This window comes from Centroberyx gerrardi, chromosome 18 (genome assembly GCF_048128805.1).
Source record: "Centroberyx gerrardi isolate f3 chromosome 18, fCenGer3.hap1.cur.20231027, whole genome shotgun sequence".
Taxonomy (NCBI): domain Eukaryota; kingdom Metazoa; phylum Chordata; class Actinopteri; order Beryciformes; family Berycidae; genus Centroberyx; species Centroberyx gerrardi.
The window spans coordinates 14,255,579-14,267,566 of NC_136014.1; the positions used below are offsets into that span (position 1 = coordinate 14,255,579).

An 11,988-nucleotide genomic window follows, 5' to 3' on the forward strand; every position below is an offset into this window, starting at 1 on the left:
CTGGCACTAAGCTTTTTTTTTTTTTTGGAAGATAGAAAAGAAAACCCTGAGCTGCGGCAACTGTAATTACATTACAGCCACACACAGCCACACACACACACACACACATTGCTTTGAGCACAGCACGTCTGCCGGCTGCCGCGGGATGTTAGAGGCGTGTTGCCATGACGACTGAAAGGGGGACACAGAGGAGGGGGAGGGGGGGGGGGTGTAGCTGTTACGGAGGAAGGTGGTGGGAGGACGAGAGAGAGAGAGAGAGAGAGAGAGAGGCATGCAGACTTGCCGGTGTCTTGACAGTGTGTGTAGCAGGAGAGACCGGTAGAGGCAGACTCGGAGAGAGAAAGGAGACTCAGCGAGCAGATCCATCAGGGGAATATCCAGTAACCTGCCGCTGGAGTGAAGCATCACACACACAGACAGGCATTTACCAGACGGCTGTGTGCATGGTAGGCAACGCTCCGAATAACAATGCTGCGCTAATGTTGAAGCTTTTACTTTGCTGTGTGGCTCGGTTTGAGAGGAGGAGGGTGGAAGGCAATCTGACATCATGCATATTCACATGCTCTTGCCTGTCTCTGTTGCTGTGTTTTTTTCTCTGTTTTCTGTCTCTGTCTCTGTCTCTGACACACACACACACACTGTCGTCAGAGAAAGAGAACTGTGCATCTGATAGTTGTCAGTCTCCCTTATAGGAACCAGGCCAGAACGGCATGTTAACTAGCTAACAGAGAAAAAAAATAGATATATGACAGCTAGATAGTAGAGCATCACCCTCTCTGTAAAAACACAGTGCATCAGCATAGAGGCCATGTCAGGTAACGGATTGCAATGAAGGGATGGAGGGATGGAGGGATGGAGGGATCGATGGAGAGAGGGATGCATTGTGAAAGTCATGGCCATGTGGATGGATGGGTGGATGGATGGATGGAAAGACAAACACTTCTAAAACACTGCTCTGTGTGTGTGTGTGTGTGTGTGTGTGTGAGATTGATTGTTTGGCTGGCTGGCTGTGTGGGTGTTCTTGGGTGTCTGTGCCTTTCTCTCGCTTCCTCTTTCTCTCTCTCTGTATGTGTGTGCATGAGGGAGTTTGATTGTGGGGACGTGTGGGGTGTATAGGGCTTTGTCTCTCTCTCTCTCTCTCTCTCTCTCTCTCACTCTCTCTCTCTCTGTGCAGTAATGATATTTATTGCAATCTTTGCAGCTGGAGAGGGGGAGGGGTGTGGCAAAGTACAAAGCTATATGTGGCTTTGTTTCTGCTATTTTCATAAATTACTCTGTGTGTGTGTGTGTGTGTGTGTGTGTGTGAGTGTGTGTGTGTGTGGTGGGGACGGAGGGGGTAGTCACACACATACATTTCCGCTCTAATTTGGAGCTGTGGCAGTGCTGCTTGCAGTTTTAGCTGCTACTTCCTGTTATTGTCAAATTCCATTTAATAATACCTCTCTCTCTCTCTCTCTCTCTCTCTCTCTCTCTCTCTCTCTCTCAGGTCTGATGAGTATCTCGTCTGCCGGCTCAGAGATGCAGACTCCCACTCTCGGCCCCCAGTTCATAGCGGGGCCCCAGGGTAAAGTACCCGGCAGGAAGAGAGGTCGGCCTCCCATCCGTAAGCTGGAGTTCCAGAGCCGCTACGCCGAGCCTCTGTCCCCCCTCAAAGTGCCCAAGAAGAGAGGCAGGAAGCCCGGCTTCAAGGTGCGCACTGGCTACTGAAATTAAAATGGTTTTAATATGAATTATTGAAATTACTATTATTTCCGCTGAGTGGGCGTTAAAGGAACCAGCAGTGTAAGTCTTAATTATCACTAATAGGTTTGTTATGCTTTATAGCATTTTGTAACTTTGTAGCATTAGTATTAGTATTAGTATTAGTATTAATGCTACTGTTATTATTGGTATTGTCATTGATATTAGTGTTGGTATTAGTAAAAGTATTAGTGATTCAGTAGTATGAGTGAGAATCTCATGCTTACCAGTAGACAACTCTTTGGCAATGCTACACCTAAAATTGAGGAACTATACAAGTTTACAGATTGTGTGTGTGTGTGTGTGTGTGTGGGTGTGTGTGTGTGTGTGTGTGTGTGTGTGTGTGTGTGTAGCTGAAGCCCAGGATGGTGATGTCCCCGCTGGCTGACTCTCCTCCCAGCAGCACCCCAGAGCCTGAGATGGGCTCCATTCCCCAAGACGCTGCCATCGTCCCCCACTCTGCCACGCCACAGGCCCTCACAGGTAACACACACACACACACACACACACACACTGAGTATACAAATCATTAGGAACCCCTTGCTCCTTCCATGAAACAGGCAGGTGAGTGCAGGTGAAAGCTACTAACTCCTTATTGTTAAATCCGCTTCACTCGTGAAAGAAAGATTTTTAAGCCTTAATGCAATAAAGACATGGGGAAATTTAATATGAGGACGGTGGTCTTAATATTTTTTACACCCAGTATGCACAGCATGACTTGGAAAGTACGCCCCATTCCTCTCTTTCTTTTCTGTATCTTATCTTTTTCCACCCCCCCTGCCCCTCCCCTGTTCATCTTCAAGCTGAGAGAAATCCCCTCTGAACGTAACTTTGATTCAATGCTAAAACGCACAGTTCTGTCTTTTTTAGTGTCAGTGTGGTTTCTTTCTTCTTTGTTGTCTGAACTCATCTGCACCAGTGACTTACTCTCTGTGAGGAGAGATGCTTTCAGATGTAAAACACGAGCCTCTTGTGCGTGCCTGCATGTTGAATCAAAAACAACACTATTGCCTATGGGTTTACTGTGTGTTTACGTGCTTTAAAAGGGGGGATACATGCCTTATATCCTCATTCAAACACTATCCAAACACACTGTATCATCTTTCTTATTCCCTTTCAGCCCCATCAGCTTGCTTCCCTTCGCAGCTTAAAGGCTCTGGAGAAAATCACAACTGTGTTTGATTCTTTCACACAAAACGCATCTCATATACCCCCCCCCCCCCCCCCCCCCCCCCCCTCTCTCTCTCTCTCACTCTCTCTCCTCACCTTCTGGCCTGCTCTGAAAATCTGCAAATGAATAACCAAATATTTAAAGATTGCCTCGCGAATATTTGAGGTGGGAATGGGAATCTCAAGTATCAAGTATCTTTGTGTTTGTAAATCATGAAAAGTGTTTGATGTAATGCTGTAGACATAGACAAGCACACACATACACACACACACACACACACACACGCATACACACACCAGTTTGCTCAAGCAGATATGTAAATTGTGTCTCTGTGGTGAAATGGAGGAGCATTTCAAAAATGGTCTCCATGTTTTATGGATATTAGGTACAGTCAAAACAGCGTCCATTCCCTTTCAGATACACATACTATAGAATCATTTAATATCATGTTATTCATTTATAGGTTTATTTTTCAAATAAAATATATTATTTTATTATTATTTTATATTTTTGTTTATTTTAGAATATTTGAGAAGTTAAAGTGTAAGTATGGCTTATTCCCTACAAAGGTAGTGATATTTTTAATATTTTCAGAACAAAATAGACTGTAAGCTTATCTATTTTGCAAGTACTAAAACATCAAGAGTTTACTATAAGACATGGAGGTGACTCTGCTGTGTGTGTGTCACAACATACATCATAACCTCACACCGGCAGATCCTATCACATAATTGATTTTTCAACATACAGTAAAATACCTATGACCTTTGCGTGGCCACATATGTAGAAGTAATTCAGTAATTCTCAGTAGAGTATTTCCATGTAATAAATCTGTCATCAGGTAAATCTATAACTGCCCGGCTCTGGCATAACCAGGGGGCATCTGCATTATTGACGTGCAGAAAACGGTTAGCACAAAGCGAGCAGATTCAATAGAATTACTGGCTACCTTCCAGCTGTTCCACATCTATACAATTTCCTGACATACAGGCAGAGGGGACTGGAAGCTTCTTAAACTCAGTTAAGCTCAGTGAAGAATATGATTGTTGAAGAAAAATGTAACTGCCATTTAATATAGTGTTTAAGTCTGAAGACATTTTGTATTGATCTGATGGCAAAGTAAAATAAAGGGATAGTTAAACGGATACTAGGCTACTCTCAAATTTCTTAAGACTTCTATTGTACAAACCTGTCATTTGTGTTTAAATCAAATGAAATCACCTGATTTGCCACAATGTATCTTCTCAATGAACTTGTCTCTAATGATGCCACCTCCTGTCATTCCTCCTCCAGCGGAGACATCAATGCCTGATGACTTCTTATGTGACCCGATGGACTCCAAGCGCTACGCTGTCGACCCCAGCGACTCCGCCTTCAACGTCATGACAACGCAGTTCCCGCCCAAGCACTCCTATGGTTACCGTGGCAGCAGCAGTTGCTCCACCCCAATGGGCATGTGCAGACAAGCGTCCAGCCCTGGAGGCTTCCAGGAGGGAAACAGGAATGGTGAGGGTGTCTTTCAGAATCTGAATTGCTTTCGCCAATAACGGGTGCTCAAGGAATTGATAATTGACAAGTAGCCTATAGCCTACATTTATTTCTTACATCAAGTCAAGAGGAAAGTTGCTTTTTATGTTTTGCACTCTGTTCCACAGTTTGAGGGAACTAGTTTTACAACCTTTAATCTCGGAAATTCCTAAACAAATCACGTTTTTTTTTTCTTCATCAATTGATCCCACAGCGGCCATTTTGAACACTTGGGGTGGTCAACTCTTCCTGGAAGATTAGCATATAGGCTATATAAAACTAGTGTTACTTCAACACGTTAGTGAGGACTTCAGATAGACCTTATCAAATCTCAAGAACAGTAACTACAACTGGTTGAATTTAGTGGGTAGTTAGCTAGCTCACTAGCTCGTGAGCTAGCTACCTAAGCTAGATTCCAATAGCTATAGTGGGCCAAATACATAACCGTAAACCTATATTCTTCTGGATTCTTTGTTTCTCAGTGGAGAATCTGTGAAATTATAAATATTTGTCTGATTTCCAATGTTTGTACTGGAGTCTAAACAAGTAACAGTGCTAGATAGCCGAGTTTCCCACCCTGAGTGTGACGTAAATTCAAAATGGCCGCCATGGCAATAAGGTCTATAGATGAGTTTCCGAGCAACGTCACATAAAGTGTGCGCGTGCATCTCAGGGGCAGAAAGGCTACCGGTAGCCACTCAGTTCACCAGTTAGTTAGTAATCTGATTTCCCAGAAGCGATAGCATTTTAGTTTAGTAAGTGCATGGCCATACATTTTAACATCATGCCTCGCAGTTGCTAGTTGCTAGTCGCAGTTGCACCCTAGACTGGAAAGAATAAAAGCAACCCCCAAAATCAACAGTTACAGTAGGGTCCAGCTGCAGCTCCGGACTGGCTACTGTTAACGTTAATGGATAAAGGCTGTTGCGTCCGTGTTTTCCCGAGAATACTCTGGAACGCATTTAGATCGGACGTCGGTAGTTCCAACTCGGAACTACCGACCTCCGACCATTAGGGTGAGTGTGCTATGCCAATCAGAAGTCGGAGGTCGGTAGTTCAGAGTTGGAACTACCGACCTCCGATCTAAATGCATTCCAGAGTCTTCTCGGGAAAAACACAGACGCAACAGCCTTTACCCATTAACGTTAACGGTAGCTATCTGACAGCTCTAGTAACATTAGCAGGCTAGTTCATACTAGCAAAGACTTCCATAACCCCTATCTCTAACTTTGCCTAGCCTAGCCAGGGGCTTCTCCGGGTCTGCAGCTGGGTGCTATTGGAGTAGCAATCCAGCTAACTCAGTTCGCTAGCTTTATAGTCCCTGGACGGCACTTACTCGGCCATAGTATGTACAATTTGTTGTCAGAATGTCGCCTTTTTCAGTATTCACACTTTGACACTGGCTGGGCTCTTAACACACAAAACTCACCAGAGATGTAATGTCTAATTTGTTGCACATGCCTACATGTGTGAAATGTGAATTTACAGCATCAAGAGATTTGTATGCTCTGAGACTGTTTTTTGTATATGCTAGGCTTTTCATATACATGTCTGGCCATTGGATGGGTGGCCACTTGGCCATGTCTACAAGCCATTCATCAACTGGAATGAATAAGGGTCTGGCAGTCGTTCACCAGTACTTAAAACAAGTTTTTCTAAATAATCTTTGTAATCGGAATCTGACAAACTAGCCAGGTACGCCATTGTTGTCCGTTTGTTTGCTGTTACCAGTGCGAAAATGACAGCCAAGTTGCTATAGCTACGACAGCCACAGCGGCTTTTCTGCCCCTGAGCTGCGTGCACATCCTCGACTGTTCGTAAACGGGAAACTCATCTATTGGAATGCTTGTCAGGAGAGATTACGCAGCCCTTCAGCAACTGAACATTAAAGCTTTCCTCCCCTTGTCCCCCTGTGCTCCCCAGCTTACAGCCCAATGCCAGAGGTCGGGGAGTGTAAGCGTCCCACTGGTAAGGACCCGTCCAGCTGGGGTGTGGAGGAGGTGGTGTGGTTCATCAAAGATGCCGACCCCCAAGCTCTAGGACCGCATGCCGACGCCTTCAGGAAGCATGTGAGTCCAGCATACTTTCAAACTATATTATTGTTTATGGCTGGGACTATATTATTGTTTATGGCTGGGAATTTACAAGGTAAGTAACAGCTTCATGACATATTCAGGATGTTTTCACTTACAAATGTGTCATAAGACTACTGTAACTATTCTGGCATCAACCAACAGTCTCTTTCAGTTGCAGGATCTAGGATTTTAAGTGTTACATACAGACTGAATCACAAATCTCTGTCTGGCATCTCTGGTTACCTTTTAAGACCCTCAGGCAGACACCCCCTCCCTATTCAAAAATAGTGTTAATCCATTCAAACAGATCAAATAACTTATATTGCAGATTCCATTAGTCTGTGTTGTGTTTCAGGAGATAGACGGAGATGCTCTGCTCTTGCTGAAAAGTGAGATGATGATGAAGTATCTGGGACTGAAGCTGGGGCCGGCACTCAAGCTCTGCTACCACATCGACAGGCTCAAACAGAACCGCTTGTGATTTGCTTCAGAGGGGCCAAACTCACTGTAATTGTTTCCCTCTGAAACATTTATGATCTTCTCCACCGTCAGCAATAGATCATGAACCCCTTTGGATCCGCATTACATACTTGACTGCTTCTTACTCGCCTCTGCACCACATTTCGTTTTCTCTAATCGAACAGGTCGACTGTATATATTAAGACTGTATTTACAGCTGAAACCATTGTTATAGTTCATTTCCATCTTTGTTTACTGGGTAGCTGAATGGCTTTGGATTGTAAATAGTTCAGCTCAACATAAATGGCAGCTATACTGAATTGTGACCTGGAATGACCGTCAGCTACTGCTGCAACGTGGACCAAAAAGGACATCCAGCTGTCTGAATGTGTGCCGATCTCACCATGGACACCATGTCGACGACACCTTTGAAGACCTACAGACAGGTAGTTTAACAGAGTTGTATGGTGCTTCACCTCAACATAACATGCTACATTTATGATGAGGTCCTTCAGTTAAGACACAATAAGGCTGTGGTTGCATTCAAATGCTCGGTTTTACAGTGGACTGGTAGTTTTGACTCAATTATCTCTCTAACACACAAACTGTAACTAATAACTTCTCTCTCAACCAATATGCTGCAAAAATATCCACCATAACAAGTCATTTAGTCCAGCAGTAGGCATTGAAATCTTATTTTTCTTAAAACAAGTGAGAAAATCTGCCACGGGGTGAGATAATTTCAGTTGATTCGGATCCAAATCATTTTGTTTGAAGATTTTTTGTTTAAATCAATTAACATGATCTTGATGTTAATGGGGTGCTCTGCTTTATTCCAAGATATTGCCACCCAAAAAAAAAACCCATTGGCAGTTTTTTAACTTAATTTACAGACAGAGAAAGACTTTATGACTTTATTTTGGACTGAATTGACTTGTTAAGTTGAAAATTTTTTGCAGTGTACCAAACACAAAACGGTGCTCAGTCAATCCCACGGTGAGGCGATAAGGTGTTCCACCAATTATAGGTGCATACGATCATATGGTGCTCGTAAACCTGAGAGGAAGGGAAGGAGGAGACGTTGACATCACAGCTGACAGACATTTGGGAGTGTCAACCACCCAGTGCCACCTTTTGCCACAGTCACTGGCATTAAGATGATAATATCCAGTAGCAGGCCACTTTGCATCCTTCCCAGTAAAGCATTTGTGTTTTTGTTTTTCTTTACTTGGGGATGCAAAACGGTGTGAGTGAAAGCAACTTGTAGCAGACTCCTGCAACTTGAAATACTTTTCCCCATGGTGCTCACAGAAACCCTCACTGCCACTACAATCACAACACTTTCTCCGACAGTTTACATACATCAATATCTCTATGTGACTTCAAGGTAAGGCTACATTTTACATTCTTCTCATACAGTACCTCTTCCGCCATTTTGAATCTGAAGTACTTGGAGTACTGGAGACATGTCATATTTTGTTCTGTGAACTGAAAAAGCCGTATCATCTGTATATTCAAACTGTAAATGTGACAAAGTATGAAGTAAAATGACTGTTGGCTTGAACACAAAATAATTACAGTATATGTTATTGCAGTGTCTGCTCTCACAATTGCAGCCGGCGAATACACAGTTTCGTCATATCAACATAAAAGCTTCATAAATGCATTAATGACTCAATCAAATATAATGTATAAACTAAATGCAACATCTGTACAATTTGTTGTTAAACACAAGGCTTTTGTTACTAATGTGTCACTTTTATCTACTGTATTTTTGTGTTGTGTGTGTGGGTGATTTGCTGATTTGTTTATGTTTTGTTTGCCATACACTTATGTAAATATGTATGTGTATGTAAAAATGCTGTATTTCATGAGTGTCTTGAGCCCTAGGGAGCTATCGGCTGCATTAACCTTTAACAATTTGCTCTCTGTTCCAATCTGATGAATTTGATTTGCTCAGTCCAACTTAATACCCTCTCCACTGATTGGCAAGAAATAGGCTTCGCAGGAGCTATTTCTCCAAATGTACTCCACAGATTTTATCACACCCTGGTACAATTCCCTGTGCCCCATATCAAATCAATCTCAACTCTTTAAACTGACTAATTCTCTCCACTTTTTTTTTCTTCTTTTAATGCTTTTATAACAAGCACACTTTTTTCCAGACAACATTAAGCTCCGTTTTCAAATAACTTTGAAAATAAACTTGCTTGTTTGATGGACTCTGACAGTCTACATAAGATTTTGTGTCTTCTGTCAATGTGAAGAGATAGAAAAGGTGCTCCCCACTGCCGGTGATGTGAAGCTCAGTTTCCGTCACCTCCGGCTCAGTCTGTGATCACTTATTCTGAGATTCAGTTAGCTGTGTAACATAATACAAGTGGTGTCAGTGATATTTCTTTCTCTTATCAAACAAACCTACCAAACTGTATCTGCATGAAAAAGTGACTTGATTTAGGGCCACAAAATGCTGCCAGGCCAGGAGTTAGGCTACACATTACATGATTTGGTGTTAAGATTTAAGACTAAACAATAGTTAAAAAGCTAACATTAGCAACCAAGGGCATTCTGAGTTTTGTCCTTTATGTTCTACAAATACATGGAATTCACCAAAAACAGCATTGGAAATGTATGCTTCTGAAACAATATGCGACTAGCTTTCATTACCCATAGTTAGCCAGTTAGCATTATAGTCGTTTAGGGCAAGTGGATTTTAACAGTCATACATTTATTTCACAAAAAACAACAACAAACTATGTGACAGAGAACAAGACAAAGATGTCAAATTTATTGTTGGAATACAGTCAGCAGGAAGAGACAGAAAACGTAAACTTTATCATTGCCGCTAATGGGGAGTCTCCTTATAAAGTTTCCATTTGCATTTCCACTCCGTTTCTATCAATGGAACTGAAACGTTGGTTTCCAAAAGTAAATTTCCCATTCATTTTTATAGGGCAATTTAATAGGCCATAATGTTTTAATGGTGTAAACTTACCATGAGCTATCAGATTGTGAAACAACTAGCCTATATACACTGAATATAACAAAATATTATAAAATGTGCAAAATATTAAGTGTAGGCCTACTTTTCACAAAGTACACTGATGAGGTGAATCCAGGTAAAAGCCATTATCACTTATTGATTTCCCTTATTAAATTCATACAAATCTTAAAATATGAGATGAAGATGAAGCAGACGAGTTAGCCATTATAGTGTACGTAGGCTACATCATGTACACATTGTATCCTTTTTTCATTTTTTCATATCTGAATCTATATTGTTATAAGCTTGTGATTCATCCCATAGCTGATTTTGGTTCGGTTCAAATCTTTAAAGTCTTTATATCAGGAATTTCTGAAATGTCTGTGAAGAAAACGTATGAATGAAAATGTACTTCCAGAACCAGGGCCACTGAAAAAGGGGGCGGGCGCGTTTCAGCTCTATTGGACCTTTATTTTGAAGTCTGCGAGATTAACGTTGTTATCGCGCGACTGGAAGCAGCCCACTTCCTGCAACGAGCGTGTCAAACAATTTTCATGCGGCGTACATAAATGTGTGCATCTGTCAGACGGAGGTGAACATGGCAGAGGTCTCAGAGAGGACACTGCAGGTTGCTCTCGCTATTTCATTTGCGACCGGATTCCTGGCGGGATGGCAGGCCAACCGGATGAGGAGAAAGTTCCTGGACTGGAGGAAGAAGCGGCTGCAGGACAAACTGTCAGAAACGCAGAAGAAGATAGATTTGTCTTGAATGGTCACGTAAGGTAAGGTTTCTTCTTGCTAGGCTATTGGGACATGCGTGCAGGCCTGTATGGACCCTTGAAGTTTGTTTGTTATGAATTAGCCGAAAACACAAAAAATCTAGGCCAATATGGTTCTCCAAATAAAATTGGCTTCTGTCAAACCATTTATAAGCGAACCTTTGTGAATCAGGCTATGCTTTATTTTCTCACCAGCAGACTTAGGCCTAATTGCATAAGCTAACCTATTGTGTAACCTATCCTTTCATGCACAAGCTTAAAAATGAGACAGCCTAGCTTTTAATAGTAATCATGAAGGCTTATAGCATAAAGCAGAATCATTTGAGTCAAGGTTGTGACTCCTGTGCCTCAGCAATAAGTCTCATCAACAGTTTGCTTCTCTAGTTTTATTCATTTAGGCTGTTGTTTGCATTTTGACCAGTGTTAAATCAGTTCTTTACTTCCCAGGTTCAAGGATGTCTGGATTTGATGAATGCTGGTCTACCTGGTGAAGGTGCTGGGTCCTGGATGTGCTGCGTCTGTCACTGTCGATCTGTCTGTGGCAACCAGAAAGGACTGAAACATGACTTGAGTGCTTCAGCTACACTACCTGCATTTCCCCCCTCTCACCTTACAAGTCAAGACTGTTGAGTTTATATTTACCGTCTGTGAAAATGAAAAAATACAGGAAGACGGAGGGCTTCTCTCCTGCCTCCAGACACTAGCGTGGAAGCTGAAGGGTCTCTGCAGCTGAACATTCAGTCTCTTTCATATCGTATACGATTTCTGATCAAATAAATTATTTTTTTGTGTTTTTCAAATGTTGCACTCTTTCATTTAAAACAGTATTCAGCTGTGTGGTCACAGGTCGAGAAACGACAATTGTATCTCTTGTATCGCTGTTGGATTCTCCTCAGAAATGTTGCTGACATGTCTAAGCTGTTGCTTCAGTCATTCATCTGTTTGACACAACATCTGATTGATCAGACACTTGAGGCAACTTAAACAGTGACAGGCACAAGGAATCTATAATACATGATAAGATGTTATTAACTAGAAATCATGCAGTTAGTGTTTAACATAAGTGGGTGGGATCTCAAAATGGTGACCAAGATTGTGATTCAGATAATTGCATCTTCATGATCCCAGGTTTTACTGGACTAATAAGAGTCATTGAACTTGATTGGCTGCTAATATAATGTTGGGAGGTCAGATTCTTACTTTGAGCAATGGTACCATCTGCTGGATGGAAGTTAGAATCACAACCTGGATGTG

General features: G+C 42.1%; 2 protein-coding genes across 3 annotated transcripts; both read left to right on the top strand.

Moving 5' to 3' along the window:
- Positions 1-310: 310 nt before the first annotated feature.
- scml4 (Scm polycomb group protein like 4) lies at positions 311-7,723 on the top strand. Its single transcript, XM_071918995.2, has 6 exons — positions 311-446; positions 1,487-1,689; positions 2,094-2,223; positions 4,205-4,417; positions 6,362-6,507; positions 6,869-7,723. The coding sequence occupies exons 2-6, from the start codon at positions 1,492-1,494 to the stop codon at positions 6,992-6,994; spliced, it is 813 nt and encodes a 270-aa protein (XP_071775096.1). The 5' UTR covers positions 311-446; positions 1,487-1,491; the 3' UTR covers positions 6,995-7,723.
- A 2,778-nt stretch (positions 7,724-10,501) lies between these two features.
- On the top strand, positions 10,502-11,528 carry lnc.lemp (lncRNA encoded micropeptide). Of its 2 annotated transcripts, none has more exons than XM_078290001.1 (2): positions 10,502-10,737; positions 11,182-11,528. In XM_078290001.1, exon 1 carries the CDS (start codon positions 10,554-10,556, stop codon positions 10,722-10,724), a length of 171 nt encoding a protein of 56 aa, XP_078146127.1. In that variant the 5' UTR covers positions 10,502-10,553; the 3' UTR covers positions 10,725-10,737; positions 11,182-11,528. The 2 variants fall into 2 exon arrangements, with proteins under 2 accessions (XP_078146127.1, XP_071775135.1); XM_071919034.2 differs by having other exon boundaries at positions 10,502-10,727.
- Positions 11,529-11,988: the final 460 nt, after the last annotated feature.